This window comes from Eleutherodactylus coqui, chromosome 13 (assembly GCF_035609145.1).
Source record: "Eleutherodactylus coqui strain aEleCoq1 chromosome 13, aEleCoq1.hap1, whole genome shotgun sequence".
Classification (NCBI taxonomy): Eukaryota; Metazoa; Chordata; class Amphibia; order Anura; family Eleutherodactylidae; genus Eleutherodactylus; species Eleutherodactylus coqui.
The window spans coordinates 42,923,548-42,944,578 of record NC_089849.1 but is presented as its reverse complement, the minus strand read 5'-3'; the positions used below and the strand labels follow the sequence as shown (position 1 = coordinate 42,944,578).

Below are 21,031 nucleotides of genomic sequence, written 5' to 3'. Positions count from 1 at the left end.
TCGCCAGGGAAACTTACCGCTGGGCTGAATCCATCTTTTGTCTGATGAGTGATAGGCCCCACCCTCAACTCAGTTTAGGCCCCACCCTCAACTCAGATTGGGCCCTATGACCCACTGCTGAGCACAGCCATCTCCTCAGATTTTTCCCAGATCGGCTCTCCTGGCTGGTAGGAGTATGGGGGGAGACCCTGCCTGTAGCATCTATAGTTAGGCTCCGTAGATCCCACCAGGCCTGAGACAACATATCCGGGGTTCTATAATGACTGGGGCTAATGTGGAGGTCACTATTACTACTGGGTTCGATATAGGGGACACTATTAGTAACAATGTTCCCTATATCAGCCCCAGCAGTAATAGTATGACTTCTTTGGCCACTGTGGGGATCACTATTACTACTAAGGCAACTGTGGGGGTCACTGATACTACTAAGGGCACTGTGGGGGGCACTATAACTACTGAGGGCACTGTGGGGGGTTACTATTACTACTGCAGCCACTGTGGGGGTCACTATAACTACTGGGATCACAGTGAGGGGTCACTATTACTACTGGGATCACTGTGAGGGGTCACTATTACTACTGAAGCTACTGTGGGGATCACTATTACTACTGAGGCTACTGTGGGGATCATTGTTACTACTGAGGCTACTGTGGATGTCACTATTACTACTGTCACCACTCGAGGTCACTATTACTACTGGGGCCACTGTGGGGATCTCTTTTACTACTGAGGGTACTGTGAGGGTCACTATTACTACTGAAGCCACTGTGGGGGTCACTATTTCTACTGGAGCCACTGTGGGGGTCACTATTACTACTAAGGCCACTGTGGGGGAACACTATGGTTACTAGGGACGATACAGGGGAGCCTATTACTACTGGGGTCGATATAGGGGACACTATTACTACTGAGGCTGCTCGGCACATGGCAGCATACCTCAAGCTGACTTATGTTTACACGTGGCTGAAATGCTGTCAGATGTCCACAGCAGAAATTTCTGCTGCAAATTCCGCAACATTTCTGCATCCAAAAACTGTTAAAATCAGTACCATTGGTGTGGATTTTGACTGGAAATCAGCCTACCCACAGCTGATTTCATACTATGCAGCGCTCCCCCTCCCCTGCTCTGTAGGCTTCCAGCTGAGAAAATCTGGTCACCTTACTTTTCCTATATATTTATATACATATAATGGTTTTTAACCCTGAAAAGAAGTTTACTTTTACTTTTTCACTTATTCAAATAGCAATTGCAAGAAATTTCACAAGAGTCTTACTTCTGAAATAGTCTTATAAATGAACTTAAGCCTCTCCCTGGTTGGTAGTAGTAGTGTACACCTCTTAAACAATAAACCTGCAAAGTGAAAAGAGAGCAGTACATTAGACTTAGCTGGTTTCACACAGTGTACAAGTTGTGAAATTTTTCCACATTAAAATTTCACACCTATGTACAGTACAACCTTAGTGAGTGGGGTTTTAACAAATCCTATTTACTAAGGGCCAATTCCCACGAGTGGATTTCCGTCGTGTGATACGCGGCGTTGCCCCGCAGCTATTAGGTTCTATTGAACCTCATAGTGCAATGCTCACGGTGCGGAATTCCACCGCATAAATTCACCCGTACTCACCCGCGGCATGTTCTATTTGCCATGGGCATACGCGCGGACGGCTTCCATTGCAGTCAACGGAAGCCATAAGTCTTGCTATCTTTCGCTGTAGCACAGCGGAAGATAGCGTGAAAACGCTTCCCCGTCTACTGCCGGCCGTGTCATGTGATGCTGTGGGTGTGTCATATGACGTGCTGGCCGCGACATGCGCTCTACTGCGCATGCCCGCCGGAGCATCATGCAGGACGTTGGGCGGCGGATCCAGAGTTCAATATGGGGTCTCTGGGGGGTGGGGGGGGCACCGTGACGGGCTCCGCTGCGGAATTCCGCTTGCGGAGCCCGTCACAGCTGTGGGCACTAGGCCTTATAGCAGAAAAATTCTGCTGTTGATTAGTCACGTTGGCGATTTTCAAATCCACAGCATAACCTATTTGTTGTGGAAAAGTCTCTGCAGATTTCATTCATCTTGATGTAATGAGTGAAATCTCATAGATAAATTCACAACAAAATCATGCATGGATTTGGTTGCAGATTTTTTGTGCAGAAATAGAGAAGATGGTTTCAGCTGTGAGTGAAACTAGCCTAAACTAGGTTTATTCTGCTGCAACCATTAAAGGTGTTTTCCAGGACATAAATAAAAGGTTATACGGCCTTAAATAAAGAAAAAATGAATACTCACCTGTCCTAGTGGCTCCCTGCCCAACGCTACAGCCCCACTGCATGGAACTTGGCTGAAGCAGTGGACGGTCATGTGCTTTAAATTGTGCATGCGACCGCTTAGCCACTCACAGGCTTCAGCGGTGATTGTTCTATACCTTTGAGTGGCTGAGCAGCCATGTGCACAATGAACAGCATGTGACCACCCGCCGTTTCTTCTGGGTTTTGTGTGGTGGGCAACGGGGCTGCATCACTGGACAAGAAGCCGTTGGGATAGGGAAATACTCCATCTTTCTTTATTTCAAGGCCATATAGTTTTTTTTCTATCCCATAAAACCCATTTAAATTATGTAATTAAAGTTCAATTTTTGGCTAGATGCACATTTAGATATTTTTGGTCCACGTAATTCCATGCATACCACATAGCCTCCCTATAAGGCTACATACACTGATGGTTTCTCATGCAGGCCTATGGTCTCCTGAAAAAACACATGGTATGTCCTATTCCTGTCCGTTTCATGGACAAGAAAAAGGACATGGCGATATAAATCAATTTGCTGTCTCCATGTATATTGGACAGCCAACAAACAAGATGAACCTTGTTTTGGTTAGAAATCGGCTTCAGGGCTCCTTCACACTGGCGATCGAGACAAAATAGTATTTTTGCCCATGAGATATCTGAGCGTTAGCGATGCTTTTTCTTGCAAAAACGTCGCTGCACCTTGAGATGTTTTTGCGCATCTTTTCGCTATAGACAATAGGAGTTTCTAATGTTAAAAACACATTGAACGAAAATCGCAAGTTTGTGCTTTGCGATGCAATAAAAAAGGAAAAACATAGGAGATAAAAAAAAACACTGCATTTTAAGCTGCAAAAAATCCTGAACAATGATCGTTCTTTGTAAACAGCGGCTGTTCAGTACTGAACAGCGGCTGTGTTAAGTGAATGGAGATGGGCGGGGGGAGAGTGAGAAGTGAAATCTCCTCCAGCTGTCCCGGCCCCCTGCTGGGCGCTCTACGAGTAAGCCAGCGATACTCGCCCCTGTGCAGCCAGAGAGTGCTGAGATGGAACAACCCCTTTAAGTGACAGACTAGTGGAATCATCATAAAGGGCAGCATAAACCTGACAGGTTGCCTTCAGGCAAAAAAAATAATGCAACCAAAAGGTGTCCATAGCCTTCGACCATCATTTCTGGTATTTACTACACACACAATAGCACCATATCCAGGAAAAAACACATAAAATAACAATGCCAACATAAAACAATAAAAGGATTCTTGTCCAATTTCTGTGTATATTAAAAGAAAACTGTTAGGAAAATGTCCAAGCAGCTCATTTTGTGTTTTTATTGGCCAACAGCCACAGAAGTTAAAGCCTAAAGTAGAAATCCATGTTAAGGCCATTGTATACTTTGCATCGGGATAGATTTATACTAGTGTATGCTTTTAGTTTATTTTTACAGGGGTTTGTGACACATTCTGTCAAAAAGGGCAAGAAAAACAGCAAAGAAACTAATTTATTGATAAATAGAAAAAAAGGTTGTCATTAGCCTACATTGCCTTGGATTGAAATATGTACATCACTTGACCAATCGCTTTGAATCCTTTGTTTAAAAATGAACAGAAAATTATCCCATTACGTCGTTAACCGTTATACTATTTTTTTTTTACTTCTTCTTTTTAGTTTGCTTTTACTTTGGGTCGTATGGAAAAATATTCTGTTGCTGTCTGGAAATCTTCCACAATCAGGTTAGCTATTACTGAAAGATCTCATGGCTTTCTTTATATTATAATTGTGTCCAATGCTCACAGGCAGCTTGGTTTAGTTAGATAAAAAAATATCTGATGCTTACTAGTCCTTGAAAACTTCTGAGACCCTTCAGTAGCAGCTTTTCTGTGCCTTTCTCTCTCTCGATCTGCAGCTGTTTCCTCTCACCCTAGCCTTCTCTACAGACACTTCTGAGCAGCATGCAACCTGATACCTCAGTCCAACCTGGCCCTTACCTCTCTTGCATGGTTATTGTGCTTTCAAGCTCTGCTATCAACTGCTCCTCTCACTGCTATTACTGTGTAACAACCTCTGCCTTCACCTGACTCTGCTACCGCCTGCTCCTTTGACTACCATTACCGCTCCTCTGTACCTACCTCTGCTGTCATCTGACTCCGCTATTGCTTGCTCCTTTGCTACCATCGCTGCTCCTGTGTACGGACCTCTGGCTGCACCTGACTAAGCTACCTGTTCATACTGGTTGTAACAAGAGGATCCGAACAGGCATCGGGTCATTACAAAATTATCTATTTAAGAAACATGCCTTTAAAAGGGGCTATACCAAATCTGGGGCATTGCACTAAAAAGTAAATCACATTTAAAGTAGAATTTAAAGGATTTGTGCCAATCCACAGGATAGGAGATAACTTTATGATCAGTGGGGCGTCTGATCACTAGGACCCTCACTAATCCTGAGAATGGGGGACTTGATTGGTCCCACCATGCATGGAGCGCCATTCATTTTAAAGGGAGTTTTGGAAATTGGTGAGTACAAGTGCTCAGCAATCTCCAGAGCTCTCACCAGTTACACCCCCACCAATTAGAAAGTCATTCCCTATCCCGCGTGTTTGTTTTACTGTGAAATTCAGGATTTATACTATGTAAATGTCAATGCAACTGAAAAACTTTTGTTCCCTTAAGGCCTTCTGGGCTCCAGCACCCCAGCATGTATATCGAGCAGAAGGCAGAATTTTGTTTGATAGTTAAAAGGGAGGTTACACTTTTCCAATTTATGCTGTTTACAAAAAACTCCCCCACAAGCCACATGAGAGGAGAGCGCTCAGTGAAAAAAAATGAAGCCGAAAGCCAAAACCAGGATTTTCTTTTCCTTCTTTAACTCACAGCTGTGAGCAATAATCAGGATAGTGGAGGCAGGTTGGAAAAACCTCAAGATGTGCTAGTAAGATCTTGTTTATCCATGACATCTTGGAAAACAAAGCTCTTGTGGATTCTTCAGTAAAACCACATGCTTGGTGTACGGAATACCACAGTCTTCAATTTTATGTAAAACAAGGCTTGGATGCAAAATTAATACAATGTCAGATTTTGTGCATATATTTCCCAATGACGTAAATATCTTACAAAGTTGATTTATTGGCAGCGGCAATTGTTCATCAGCAAAATTGTATTATTTATTATAAAATGTATGCCAAAATCATAAAAATGTCACATAGGCCTCTGTGAATATGGTGCAATTACTGCTCTTTGGAAAATAAGTTTTCAATACACAGCTGCTGTGACTACTGGGGAGGGGAGGGGTCTACTGTGACTACTGGGGAAGGGGTGGGGGCCTGCTAGGGAAAGGAGATAGGCATTGGTTGACATGTAGGAATAGGTATGGCGACAGGAAGGAGAGAATAGAAAGTGCTGTGATTACACTAAGTGGGTCAGTTGTGTTCAAGAATGAGATCTGCAAGTGATGTACTACACCAGGTTTGCAAGTACTGGTTGCAATATGCGCTTTTATTTTAAACAGTGCAATATTCTAATTAGGGCTAATAGGGTAGTAAGATATATTTCTCTCTTTCATGTCATAACTAAGCAGTAAACATACAGAAACCATGAGTTATGTAAATCTACAGTTGCAAAGTATATATATATGTACACACACACACACACACACATATATATATTATATATACATATATACACACACACACACTAGTAATTATTAGGAAATTATAGTTCCAGAGTTAATGATGGCACATCACACGCACAGTAGCTTGATCCCCACACAAGATAAACACAGCTTGGCTGCTCCCACAGCAGTGACATCACCACAGGTCCTTCAGCCCACTGATCTCTGTAGTGGAGGTAGGTCAGTGTGTTCTGTCAGGACTGCTGAGTTGTGTAGGAAATTATAGTACCAGTGTTTCTTGTGGCACAATGCGCCACACAGCTCTGCTACATGGTACATTCATTATGATCCCGACACATCACACACACAGCAGCTTGATTCCCACACATCACACACACAGCTTGGCTCCTCCCACAGCAGTTACATCACCACAGGTCCTTCAGCCCACCGGATCTCTGTGGATGAGGTAGGTCAGTGTGTTCTGTCAGGACTGCTGAGTTGTGTATGACATAAAAGCGGTTTAGTTGTATTCTCATTTTATTTTTATCACCAGGTGGTGGGGTGATGACATCAACAGGGGTGGAGTATAAGAATCACACACACACATACATACATACATACTCACAGACAAGTGGTCGTTAGTAGTTTGAGATTATATATATATATATATATTATATACACACACACATACACACGCACGTACATACATACATACACACATATACTATATGCATTTGAAACTATGAAAGAACTTTAAATTGAGTATTTCTTGGCAAAACAATAAGCTTATTTTTATCTCCTCTAATGGTTCCAGCACATGCTATCTCCAATTTCTGTCCTGAGCCACAAAGGCAACTTGAGAATAGTTTTACAATACAGGTAATATTAACCATGTAAAGCTGACTGTTTATACATACAGAAAAATAAGTAGCTGACAGGAAAAAAAATGGATGGAGGCATATTGATACTAGTTTGCTATGAAGCATCTACACAAGCAATAATCTAAATTAAATCAATATTTGGTGTGACCATCCTTTGCCTTCAAAACAGCATCAATTATTATAGGTACACTTGCACAAAAAGTTTGAATTAACTCAGCAGGGAGATTGTTCTAAACATCTTGGAGAACTAACCACAGATCTTCTGTGGATGTAGGCTTTCTCAAATCCTTTAGTCTCTTCATGTAATCTCAGACAGACTTAATGATGTTAAGATCAGGACTCTGTGAGAGGCCATATTATCACTTCCAGGGCTTCCTGTGCTTCTTTACACTGAAGATAGTTCTTCATAACATTGGCTGGGTGTTTGGGATTGTTTTAAGCTTCCTACACAGCTGTTTGTTTTAGGACCCCTGCACACGAGCGGAAATTCCGTGGCGGGTTTTCCCGCAGAATTTCCGCCCGTGCCCGCTGCCATAGGATTGCATGCATGCATGCAATCCTATGTACACAGCCGCGATTTGCCCGCGTGAAAACACATGCGGGAAACAAATCGCAGCATGTTCTATTTCTGTGCGGGTCTCGCAGGGGCCCGCACAGGAATGTCAGTAGAGACCCACTGGCTCCACCCTGCGCATGCGCCGGCTGTGCGGCAGCCAACATATCACAAAGACGAGACGCCAGGAGCAGGTGAGCCGCAGGGCTGTGCAGGGGCACGTGTCTGCAGGCGGCCATAGTTAATGACTGTGTTACATCCTAGATTTGAAAATGATGATCATTATCACCAGTTTGGTATAATTTTTTTAATCATACACCTGTGACTATAACCCTACAAAATCCTTGTCTTTGTGCAAGTGTACCTGGAAGAATTGATGCCGTTTTCAAGGCAAAAGGGTGGTCATAGCAAATATTGATATGATTTAGAATTCTCTTTTGTTTAGTCACTTTTAGAGATGAGCGAGCATACTCGTCTGAGCTTGATGCTCGTTCGAGTATTAGGGTGCTCGAGATGCTCGTTACTCGAGACGAGCACCACGCGGTACTCGTCTTGATTAAACGAGCACTGACCATTGAATTCAATGGAGCCAGCAATACAGCCGGCTCCATTGAAAGCAATGGGCTGCCGGTGATCGCGGGATGAATAGTCGGAAAGGGCTTAAATATATAAGCCCTTCCCTGCAATTCATCCAGAAATGTGTAAAAATAAAAAATATATATATATACACTCACTTTGTCCCGGCAGATGGAGTTCAGCGCGGCTGGCCTGCAGTGGGTGTGAAGGGGGTGTGAGTCAGACCTGCCCCCTGATTGGCTCAGCGCTGAGCCAATCAGAGGCAGATCTCACTCACACCCATTCATGAATTCATGAATAGGTGAGTGAGTGTTGCCTCTGATTGGCTCAGCGCAGCTCTCAGCTGAATGACAGCAGTTCAGCACCACAGTGCAGGGGACAGCAGGAGAAGACGCAGCTGTGCCCCGGCAGCTGAAGGGAGGGGAGTATCTATTTTTTTTTTTGTTTTTTAAATCACTTTTAATTCATTTCCAGGGAATGGCTTATATGTAAAGTCCTTCCCTGAAAAAGAATTCAGGTGTGCCAGCGGACCATTGTCTTCAATGGAGTCGCCGGCAGCAGCAGCGGCTCCATTGAAGAGAATGCCTGCATTTTTATTCTTTTTTACACTAAAATTTTTCTTTTTCAGGTAAGGGCTTATATTTTTAAGCCCTTCCCGAAAATTCATCCCACGCTCGCCGGCAGCCCATTGCTTTCAATGGAGCCGGCTGTATTGCCGGCTCCATTGAATTCAATGGGCTAACATCGTTCTTCTCTGCCACAGCTGTTACAGCTGTGGCAGAGGAGAACGATCGTTATGCTGACAGTGCGGGGGGGGGGGGGTCTCACTCTTGCCACTATTGTGGCTTAATGGTGAGACCTCGGAGCCCGAAATGCAGCCCTGCATGTTGCTCCTCGCCTGCCCTATCCATTTCTGTGTTTTTTACATGACTTTGGTGATTTGCTAAGATTTTCACAAATGAAAACCTTAGCGGAGCACCAGTCATATACAAAAATGCTCGAGTCGCCCATTGACTTCAATGGGGTTCGTTACTCGAAACGAACTCTCGAGCATCACTAAAAGTTCGACTCGAGTAACGAGCACCCGAGCATTTTGGTGCTCGCTCATCTCTAGTCACTTTGTATTTAGTTAATTCACAAAAATAAACTATTGAGGGATCTTTCACACACGAACGAACATTCTGCAGGATGCAGCGCAGATGTGGATTTTGATAATTAATGCAGATTTTGTTGCATTTTTAACTGTGGAATGCATTCTGTGGAAGGTTTTGCAAAATTTCTAGTGTTTTATTGCACAGAGTTTAACTCTAAAATCTCCTGTATGTTAGAAATACGTAACAATAAGGTCTTCTACCCACCAGCATTTTTTTTTTAACGCTGCGATATCGCTGTGTTTTTTTCAATGGGACTTTCAAATGTTAAAATCGCATCGCACAAAAATCTCAAAAGCACAAACCTGCGATTTTTGTGCGATGCGATTTTAACATTAGAAAGTCCTATTGAAAAAAACGCAGCGATATCGCAGCATTAAAAAAAAAGCTAGTGGGTAGAAGCCCTAATACTGAAAGCCGTCCTTAAGTCCGTAGCACTAAGGGGCGCAATAATAATCACTGAATAAACGTTCACTAATTTCAATTCAAGTGATGTTTCGCTTTTAAGCAAATTACTTATAGGGTGCATTCCCACGAGGTTGGAAGAGCCAGGAGCAGGAACTGAGCTCCCGCCCCCTCTCTGCCTTCTCTCTGCTCCTCTGCACTATTTGCAATGGGGAGAGGTGGGGTGGGGCTAATTCTCAGAATTTAGCCCCGCCCCCGTCCTGCCTCCTTTCATTGCAAATAGTGCAGAGGGGCGGAGAGGAGGCAGAGATGGGGCGGGAGCTCAGTTCCTGCTACTGGCTCTTCCATCCTCTCCCCCCTGCACACGAGGACAACGTATATCGGCTCGGCATGAAAACAAAGCCGATATACGTTTGCCTGAATGCAGCCTTAGGCTGGGAAAATGTGATTGTTCCAAGCAAATAAACCAAGTAATCTTGTAGGGATGAGACCTTATATAGGCTAACAAAAATACATGATGTTGTTGCGAGCTTTCGAACTTCTCAGGATCCTTCCTCAGGCATTAGGAAATAGATCCGAAAAGGCTTCGGATCTATTTCATTAAAGGGGTTGTCTCGCGGCAGCAAGTGGGGTTATACACTTCTGTATGGCCATATTAATGCACTTTGTAATGTACATCGTGCATTAAATATGAGCCATACAGAAGTTATTCACTTATCTGCTCCGTTGCTAGCGTCCCCGTCGCCATGGATCCGTCTAATTTCGCTTTCTTCTGGCGTTTTTAGACGCGCTTGCGCTGTGCGATCTTCTGCCTGGTGAATGGGGCCGCTCGTGCCGGAGAGCTGGTCATCGTAGCTCCGCCCCGTCACGTGTGCCGATTCCAGCCAATCAGGAGGCTGGAATCGGCAATGGACCGCACAGAGCCCACGGTGCACCATGGGAGAAGACCCGCGGTGCATCGTGGGTGAAGATCCCGGCGGCCATCTTGGTGAAGGAAGAAGTAGGAAGAAGGAAGACGTCGCAGAGCGGGGATTCAGGTAAGTAATATATATATATATATTTTTTTTTTTTAACACATCCCTTGGGGTTGTCCTGCGCCGAACGGGGGGCCTCTGGAAAAAAAAAAAAACAGTTTCGACGCGAGACAACCCCTTTAAGCCTGAGGAAGGACCCTGAGAGGCTCGCAATAACATCATGTATTTTTGTTAGCCATTGAAATGTATCATATCGAGAAGATTACACGGTTTCTCTTGCTGGGAGCAATCATATTTTGTTCTACTGGCGAACAAACTTTTTTCATTATGCAATAATTCCACAGTGTTTTTGAGAAACTTTGCAGATTTTAGATTTCAACCTTTGAAATACAAAGGTTAAAAATCGGGAGCATTTCTGCAGATAAATCTGTGGCCAATGATGCACCATTTAGGTGTGGATTTGATGCGGCAGGATTTCTGCTGTGAAAAAAATCCACAGAAAACCTGCAGCATTTGGGACCTTTTACAAGGGACATAATTGTGCACAAGAATCAGCACAGATTATGACTTTTTTTCAACTAGTGTGGATTTTGGTGGATTTTTAGCAGCAGAATGTGTTCTGTGGAACATCTCGCGAAATCTCTTGCATTTTATTATACAAACTTTAAATGCGGAATTACATCTCCTGTATATTAAAAAATCCACAACAATTCTGCAGCAGAACGCTTTTACACTGCAGAATTTAAGCTTGCAGTTTTAAAGTAAAGACCTGGACAATAAAGACAGGCGCAGAATTCAAGCCCTATAGGGATAAGATTATGACACAGAAATGTTCATGCAAACTAATTCCGTCCTATGTGAAAGGTCTCTAACAAGTCTATCCTTTTCAGCATTTTTCCACAACTACCTAAAACGTTTGCACAGTACTGTATATTTTAGTACAAAATACAGCTTCCTAGAATATAACGTGATTGTTCTCAGTAAAAGACACCAAGTACCGTATATACGTGAGTATTAGCCGACCCGAGTATAAGCCGAGACAATAAGTTTTACCACAAAAAACTAGGAAAACTTATTGACTCGAGTATAAGCCGAGCTATATTCTAATATATGCTGGGTAAAAAAAAACCCTCCATACTCACCTCCCAGCCAATGTCTGTATCTGGCGGCAAGCTGATTGAATTCTCCCCGCTGTCATCCCCCACCGTCCTCTCTGCTCTGTCAGCGCTGTGTAAGTTAAGCGCTGTGATTGAATTTTAAAGCGGCAAACGGCTTTAAAATTCTCCCCGCTGTCATCTCCCTGCTCAGCTTTCAAATCCCCCGCCGTCAGCACTGTGATTGGACCGAGCGCCAGCCAATCACAGCCGGCACTCAATCATTCACAGCCAATCAGCGCTGATGGCGGGGGATGACAGAGCCGAGCAGAGAGGACGACGGGGGATGACAGCGGGGAGAATTCAAGCAGCTTGCCACACCACCGCCGGGGACATAGACGCTGGCTGGGAGGTGAGTATATGGAGGTTTTTTTTAACCCTTCCCTGACTTGAGTATAAGCCGAGGGGGGCTTTTTCAGCACAAAAAAATGTGCTGAAAAACTAGGCTTATACTTGAGTATATACAGTAATCTTATAGATATGATACCTTTTTATGGCTAACAAGAATACATGATGCGAGCTTTTGGACCTGTGCAGGGACCTTCCTCAGGCTTATAATGGAACAAATCTACAGACATATTTAATAAATGCGCATGATCACCTGGGAGGGCATGAAGATGGTGAACTTAATTCGCACTAGATAAATACCAGAGACAGAGACAGATGTGCTGGGATCAATAGCATTTAGATAAATAACAGGGGGAGATGACCAGTAAAGTAAATAATAAGTCCAGTGACAAGGAATGTGAATCTCTACTTCAGACCTGCAAACAAGGAAAATGGAACAATACCTCTGCAGCGCCACCTCTTGGATTACGGCATTCCTTCAAATTAATGTATTTTTTACAAAGTCTATAAAACAATGATTGGCTATAGCACCCCTTCTGGGTGCTCTCCTTGAAGAGAGATGATGCCATCCCTCGACCCACTCACCCCCAGGTGTCTCCATCTCCTTCTTCCCCCGGGTTGCTCTCCGTAAGAACACCCCTCTTGACCTTTTTCAGACCTTTCATATTCTTCACTGATGCAAGAATCCCGCTCCGAGGTTCATTCCATTCTTGAGGGAATCAAAAATGACCACAAATTTATACTCCCACATTCTTCTGTGACGCTGTGACTTGAAGTTGCCCTTCAGTATGATAACTCTCATCTGCTCTATATTGTGTCCGTGGCCACAAAAATGTTTTGCCACAGGTAATTCAGTCTTTCCCTCTCTAATCGTGTGGCAATGAGATCTCATTCTGGCTCTCAGTTTTTGTCCTGTTCTCCCAATATAAAGCCCTCCAACAGGACATTCACTGCACAGGATCAGGTACACAACATTGGATGTGGAACATGTAAATGTCCCCGGGATCTTACAGTCCTTTTGTGTGTTGGGGATTTGTATCCTGTCCGCGGTCAGTATATGTGAGCACATTTTACAGCTCCTTACATTGCAGGGATAAGTTCCTTTTTGTGTGTCAGAGGGCAATGCACTCCTGATTATAAGGTTCCTCAAATTTGAAGGTTGCCTGTATCAGTAGTGGAGAGTTCGAGAATATGGTTTTCAGATAGTCATCTTTGTGTAGGGAATGATGAAGTTTCTTTGAGGTTTTCCTTAGCTGTGAATTTGTGAATCATGTGTATTTATTAAATACCTCTGTAGATATGTTCCATTATAAGCCTGAGGAAGGATCCTGCACAAGTTGGAAAGCTCGCTGTAACATCATGTATTTTTGTTAGCCATTAAAAGGTATCATATATCTACAAGATTACGTGGTCTTTCTTACTGAGAACAATCACATTTTGCTCTGCTGGATAACTCGGTACCAAACCCCCCCTTTTTTTGCTTTACCTAGAATCTAAAGAACACTTGAATGATTCAGTACAATTTTAAAGCAGAAAATGAAAAGATACACAATAGCACAATAAAACACATAACAGCACAAGCATGTTAGGCCATATTTACACAACTGTGTGTGAGCTACACTCGTACAAACATCACACAGCTCATGGACGGAGAAATGTTCACGCACCACATACATTGTATGTCCTACCTCTAAATAGACGAATTTAGATGAATAAGGCATTATGGGGCCATCCAAAATTTGGCCATATGAATGGTATTTTATTAAAAATTTACAGCACCTCATAGAACAAAACGGCCTTCATTCTCTGATATGTCTCAATTGCTAAGAGAACCTGACTGCCTATCCCATGGTAAAAGTCCCTAATCATTGACATCTGTTACCACTAACAATTCTGTGCGTCGTGTATTAGTGGATGGCAAATACTACAATTGTCATCTGGAAGTGTGTGGTTTCTTCTCCATATTTTTTCCTGTTCCTCGTTACCACATTACTTAGGTCTCATACACATGTTGCACAGAAGAATGTGCAGAGCTCAGAACGTTAAGAAACGTTCTTGTGCTTGGCACAATATAGAAGTGGATTAATTTCCTGCATTGTTCTTTATTTATGTCACCATTATATAGACAGTTTGTTACAGAAAACAATCTTCAGGATAAAGCATCCTAATACTGCTGATTATATTTGCTGTTAACAGCAAATCTTTTAAAGATTTCTTCCACAAATTTTGCACTACTTGTTTTTGAATGGTGCTGATACAATACATTATGTTGTAAATAAAAGTTTAACACCAACACATCAATTAAAGGGTTATTCAGAGTTTTACTATTGATGATCTATCCTCAGAATAGGTCAGTAATTTTGATTGGTGAGGGTCTGCTGCTCAGGATCCCTAACAATCATCTGATATCAGACCAGCTGTCATTGTGGACAGAGCAGGAAGCAGACAGCTCTTTCCCTGGTACTGCAGCCCAGGTTTTGAATTCAATGGGAGCAGAAACTAAAATACAAGACCTGAACTTCTGCACTGTAGACAGAGCTGTCTACTTTCAGGTCTATCCACAATGGCTGCAGGCCCAGTAAACAGCTGATCAGCAGGACTGCCACCAATCAACTATTGATATGCTATCCTGAGGACAGGTCATTCATAGTTAAGTCTTGGACAATCCCTTTAATCCTACTTCATTAAAAAATATATATTTTTTTTACTGAATACTCTTCTACTGACATACAGAGAGGTTTACATAGGTTGATGTTTTAATTTGTTTCTAGTGTACATCATGTCTACATGCATGCTTGTTGTATCATATTTGAGTGACACCTACCAGAACTACAAGTGCAACCCTGGACTATAATACAGTCTGTATATCATGGCCAGTACAAGATAACACAAACTTCAGAGTGCTAACAACTACACAATGGAACCATTCATAATGCAAAGGCACAGTATGTACTAAGTAACATTTTATGAGGATTATGCCTACAGATGGAAGCAGATAGTGCTGTTTATATTGCAAAGGCCCAGTTTGGTACTGCAGGCACAGCTGCCACTGAATTCAAATGGAGCTGTGCCTACAGTACCACACTGGGCCACTGGGAACTTTACTTGAAGCACCAAACCATTGCAATACAGACAGTGCTGTTCATACTGACAGCAGTGCTGAGAATCAGCTGACTGGTGGTAATCCTGAGCAACAGACCCCCATCAATCAACTACTGATGACCTATCCTGAGGATAGGTAATCAATAGTAAAAGTCTAAACAACCCTTTAATAAAGGTCCATTTACACCAGCTGATGATCACTTAAAAACAAAAACAAAAAAACACGCTAATCGGCGATCGTTTTAGCAATAATCAGTGCATGTAAATGTGCGCCCATCGTGCGCTTTTCCGGCACTGTTAGCTGATCACTAAAATTCAAGCTAACCTAAAAGTCGTCATTCACTTTTATCAGTAGTTCTCCACAGGGAGTGCTGATAGCATTGGAGAACAAAGGATCTGAGCGCAGATAATAGGCTATTAACTGCATTCAGCTAAGGCTTCATTTGCACACCCAATTGGTACTTAACCCCCTTAGTGACCAGGCTTTTTTGCTTTTTTCCATTTTTGTTTTTTCCCACTCCCTTTTAAAAAATCGTAGCTCCTTTATTTATCCATCAACGTCGCTGTATGAGGGCTTGTTTTTTGCGGGACGAGTTGTATTTTTCAATGGCACTATTTATTGTACCATATAATGTACTGAAAAACTTTTAAAAAATTCTTAGCGGAGAGAAATGGGGAAAAAAACTATTTTTTTTTTTTACAATTTAAAAAACTTTATTGATCTTTTTTTTACTTTACTTTGAAGTCCCCCTGGGGGACTTTAACATGCGATGCTTTGATCGCTCCTGCAGTATGACGTAATGCTATAGTATTACGTCATACTGCTTTTTTACAGGCAGTCTATGAAGCCACCCTGTGTCGATGGCTTGATAGGCAGTCTGCTAAGGCAGCCCTGGGGCCATTCATTAGGCCCCCGGCTGCCATGACACCTGCACGGATCCCCCGATCTCACCGCGGGGGGGCCGTGCGGGACCCCCGAACAGCGTTCGGGGGATTTAAATGCCGCTGTCAGAACTGACAGCGGCATTTAAAGGGTTAATAGCCGCGAACGGCCGAGCGCGGCTATTGCCCGCGGGTGTCAGCTGTAATAAACAGCTGACGCCCGCGCTGTATGGAGGGAGATAGCGGCGCTACCTCCCTCCATACACGTCCTGCAGCTGCAGGACGTAAAAACACTATGGCCCGGTCGTTAAGGGGTTAAGTAGCTGAGTAGCTACTTAATACTTTATGCAAAATGATCGCTCAAAGTTGTCACTCAAACTGTCGTTGGAGCGATTTTTGAGCGATCATCTGCTGGGGTAAATGGGCATTAAGCCTGTTACTTGAGATACTATGTAGGATATAGAAATGTACTATCTACCTACTAACATAAAAGGGCTGTACTATATTGTAAAATTTTATTGTCATTAATTTAACAAAAAGATTCAATATACTCAGTACTCAATGTATCACAGGTGTTACCTACCTAGCATACAATAGGAGACTGATAAACTGGCACATAAAGCAGATAGCACTTCATCTGACTAAAAAGAGACAATAGATGAAGCAATTTCAGAAAACTTAAGGCTGGTTTACACGGGCCGATGATCGCTCAAAGATCGCTCAAACGACAGTTTGAGTGACAGTTTTGAGCGATCATTTTGCATAAAAATTAAATGGTATTTAAGTAATACTCAGATACTTAAAAACCAATTAGGTATGCAATTGAAGCCTTCACTGATAGCCCAAGGCTATTATCTGCGCTTAGATCCTTTGTTCTTCACGGGAAACAATGCTATCAGCACTCCCCATGGAGAACTACTGATAAAAGTGAGCCACGATTTTTTATGTTGGACTGAATTTAACGATCAGCCAGCAGTGCCCGAAAAGCAGGCAATGGGCGCACATTTACACGCACCGATTATCGCTAAAACAATTGCCGATTAGCGATTTTCTAGCGATCATTGTCTGGTGTAAATGGGCCTTTAAGAAAAAAAATAAACCCACACCCTAAACCTAGAGAATTTGTAGGAGGATTGGTACTTCAGAAATTAATTAGACATGTTGAAAGAAAGCTACATATTTTAGAGACTAAAGTTTATCAAACCTACCTATAAAAAAGTTAAATACCGGTATTTTACCATGGAAAAGAATCCAGTGTCACACTGATAAATGCCAAATGCTCACACAACAGGTATCGGGTATGGCTATCTTTATGCAGCTACTGTCTTTGCCAAGATGAGAGCTTGAAAAAGGAAATTAACTATCTCACCATTACAGAACTCAGGAGGTATGACCTAGAAACTGGCTCAAGTCTAACAATCATTTTTAAGCAGCATAAGAGCACTAGAGTCTCACAATGTAATCTGTCTCTCATAGTGATCTCAAAGGGGAAGAACTAATTTATTGCCGAAATCGGTGTCAAATACTTCTACATTCAGACATCTAGTCCTTTTAGTGGAATTTTTTTAATGAGTTTTGTGATTTCTGTGAAGGCAATATGTATAATTTAAGTTTATTTCATAAGAATTTAACTTGGTGTTTTGTGCCTCTTTATTTTTATTTGTTTGCAGAATATTTGATTATCAAGCAAGAGCTATTCTTTGACATTGGACCACTCAGTAATATCAATTGCCTGCAGCCCAGGAGGCAGCACCACAGCATCAATTTACAGTAGTGGCAAGATAACCCTAGGATATGTTCACACATTGTGCATCTACTGTGAATTTTCAGCAGAGAAAACCCACTGGGAATTTGTAGCAGATTTTTATGCCCAGATAATGAGTGAAGTTTTTTTGAAACCTCATAGACATCGTTGATACTGTAAAATGCTGCAAATCTTACTGCAGCAAAATCCCCTGTGGAAAAACTGCAGCATTTTCACACGGTGTGTACATACCCTAAGGGAGCTTTCACATAAGCAGGTTTTAGGGTGCATTCACACGAGCGCATGCATGTGGTGTACATAGGTGCGCACAAAAGTGCGCACCCACGTACCTGCACAAACACGCCTGAATGCCGGTCCATGCCTATTGCCTTCAATGGGCCGCGGCTGCTGCCGATGGCTTCATTGCAAGCAATGGGCTGCCAGCAACCCCTGCATTGATTTTCGGGGAAGTGCTTTAAATATAAGCCCTTCCCTGAAAATCATCCCTGCTTGTGCAAAAAATAAGAAAAATATATATGTATATATACTCACCCCTCCGCCGCTGTGATCAGTGCCAAGAGGACTCCCCGTGGGGAGTAAAGAATTCCCTCCCACAGTTGTGGCAGAGGATTTATTTATCCCTGCGGGAAGTAAAGAATCCCCTGCCACAGCTGTCACAGAGGATCACAATGTTTTCCCATTGCTTTCAATGGGACCGGCGCTTCTGCAGTCCCATTGAAAGTAATGGGCTGCTGGCAAGCCCTGCAGAGATGCGTTAGAAATGTGTTAAAAATAAGAAAAATATTATACTCACCTCTCCTCAGCTGCCGGGACTCAGGCGCGTCTAGCCTGTCTTCTCCCTGCTCCTGAAACGGCTGTATCTGATTGGCTGAGTGCTGAGACAATCACAGGCAGCTCTCAGCCATTCATTGAATGACAGCTGAGTGCTACCTGTGATTGGTTACAGCACTCAGCCAATCACAGGCAGTGCTTCGCCATTCATTGAATTCTATGGTGAATTCTATGGACCTATGGTGCACGCATGTCCTAGGTTTTGCAGGTACGTGCGTTTGCATGCCTGTAAAACACGGATATGTGAACACACCATAGGGAATCAATGTTTCTAATAGGACTGTGCTTTTGTGCGCACAACTGTACGCACATAAACACGCACTTGTGAATCCACCCTTACTGAGAATTTTGATGCAGGATTGCAGGCAGGTTTTAAGCCATTTTCAATTCTGCACCAAATCCTGCAAGTAGCCTGCAGATTGTGGTGTGTAATTTACCGTGGCTGCGGTGCGTCATGTGGCCTATTCCGTCCCATGTAAAAGGTCCCCAATACTTTAAATAGGGTTGTCCAGATGAAACTGTTTTTGAAGTCTAATTGTTTATGAAATTAGGTGATGGTGATAACATTTTGGCTGGTGTCATATTAAAATAAAAATGCTCTCTTTCTGCAAAATAACTCCTAGTAATGCAAATAAAACAGTTTCGCTTCTGTAGATAACCATTTTAATATGTAGAATTTCGTTCACCTAAAACTCTGTAATGTTCCAATATTGGAGATTCTCTCCCTCCCTCCACAAAACCTGCACAGTGGAAGTCTTGGCACAGCAGTCGACGATTTCCAGCAGGTGAAGAGATGTAGCTGATAAGCTGTCTATTGATGGCTTTGGAGACTATGCTCATTACGCTGAGGTCTTTAACTGTAACAGACATAAAACAGACATTAAAGAAAATTCATGTAAAATTATTTATTTTACTCATTAATATAGCACATACATATTACACAGCACTGCATACAGACTGTCATCACTTACATTGGGTCCTGTCTTCATGGGGGTTACAATCTATATGTTTTCACCTGTTAGACACCATTTAAACTGACAGATGATCGCTCAAAAGTCGCCCAAACAACAGTTTGAGTGACAGTTTTGAGCGATCATCTTTGCATAGTCTATAGAAGCTAAGTAGCTACTTAAGAGCTATGCAGGTGGAGCGGGACACTGCCGCTATCGCTCGGCGAACAATACAGCTGTTCTGCATAAGCAATTTTTTGCATTGTTCGCCGTGCTTACAGCTTGTGTCCCGCAAGGACACGAGCTGAAAGTATCTTATCAGCGCTGCCGACTGTGATAACAGCCTGCACCGCTAATAAGAGTTCATCGCTCAATTCAAGAAAACTAGAATTGGGAGACAAATGACTCATGCACAAAAACTGCACGATGTCTGTGCATTTAGATCCAACGATTCTCGCTCAGAAAACAGCTTTGAGCGAGATTTGTTGGGTCTAAATGTGCTTTTAGGCTGCATTCCCACGAACGTATATCGGCTCGGTTTTCACGCTGAGCCGATATACGTCGTCCTCATGTGCAGGGGGGGGGGGGATGGAAGAGCAAGGAGCAGGAACTGAGCTCCTGCCCCCTCTCTGCCTCCTCTTCGCCCCTCTGCACTATTTGCAATGAAAGGAGGCGGGACAGGGGTGGGGCAAAGGTTTGAGAATTAGCCCCGCCCCGTTCCGCCTCTCCCCATTGCAAATAGTGCAGAGGGGCGGAGAGAAGGCAGAGAGGGGGCGGGAGCTTAGTTCCTGCTCCTGGCTCTTCCATCCCCCCCCCCCCCGTGCACATGAGGACGACGTATATCGGCTCGGCGTGAAAACCGAGCCATTATACATTCGTGGGAATGCAGCCTTAGAATGTTTTTGGAGGGTGAAAGAAAACCCACGCAAACAAAAACAAACTTGTAATTAAGTCAGTAAAATGTAACACTAATCTAGGCATATTATTTCTTGTTTTCTCAATCAAGAAAGTGGAAAAAGAACATGTTTATATTGTTTGTTATAGTTTTGTTAAAGCAATTAACATACTTATATCAACATCTAAAAGCTTCAAATAAACAACTTAGGCTGTGTTCTCACCTGTGTTAGGGCTCAGTTCAGGGTTCCCATCTTTCTGCTCTATTTTTTGGAGGAGAAAAACTGAAATAAAAGATGGGAGAACACCCCCCCTTTCAAAAAGGCTTCTCTTTACTTACATTCCTTCATGTTTTTATTTTTCCATTTCACTTACGTTTCTCTCCCCCCCAAAACAGAGCAGAGAGATGGATACCCTGAACTGAGCCCTAATGCGGCTGTGAAAATAGCCCAACAATAACTTAATAAACTTCTATCAACATGTAACGGTTTCAGTAGAGAACTTAGAAATCTTGTCAAAATTATGCTCTTCATTTATAAAGAAGTATAATGTGGTGATGCCTGGAAAGTCCCCTTTATATTAATTGACTGTAGTTAAAAAAAACAACAACAAAAAAACAACACTAGTTAATAGAGATGAGTGAGCATACTCGCTAAGGACAATTACTCAAGCGAGCATT

At 42.8% G+C, this 21,031-nt stretch overlaps 1 protein-coding gene across 1 annotated transcript in view; it reads right to left on the bottom strand.

Moving 5' to 3' along the window:
• FBXO47 (F-box protein 47) overlaps positions 1-21,031 on the bottom strand; it is a 66,567-nt gene that overhangs the window by 30,548 nt on the left and 14,988 nt on the right. Inside the window, exons 3-4 of the mRNA XM_066585929.1 lie at positions 19,195-19,365; positions 1,275-1,351 (exon numbers count right to left, since the gene is read on the bottom strand). Coding sequence (XP_066442026.1) covers positions 1,275-1,351; positions 19,195-19,365 — 248 coding nt within the window. The remainder of the gene's footprint in view (positions 1-1,274; positions 1,352-19,194; positions 19,366-21,031) is intronic.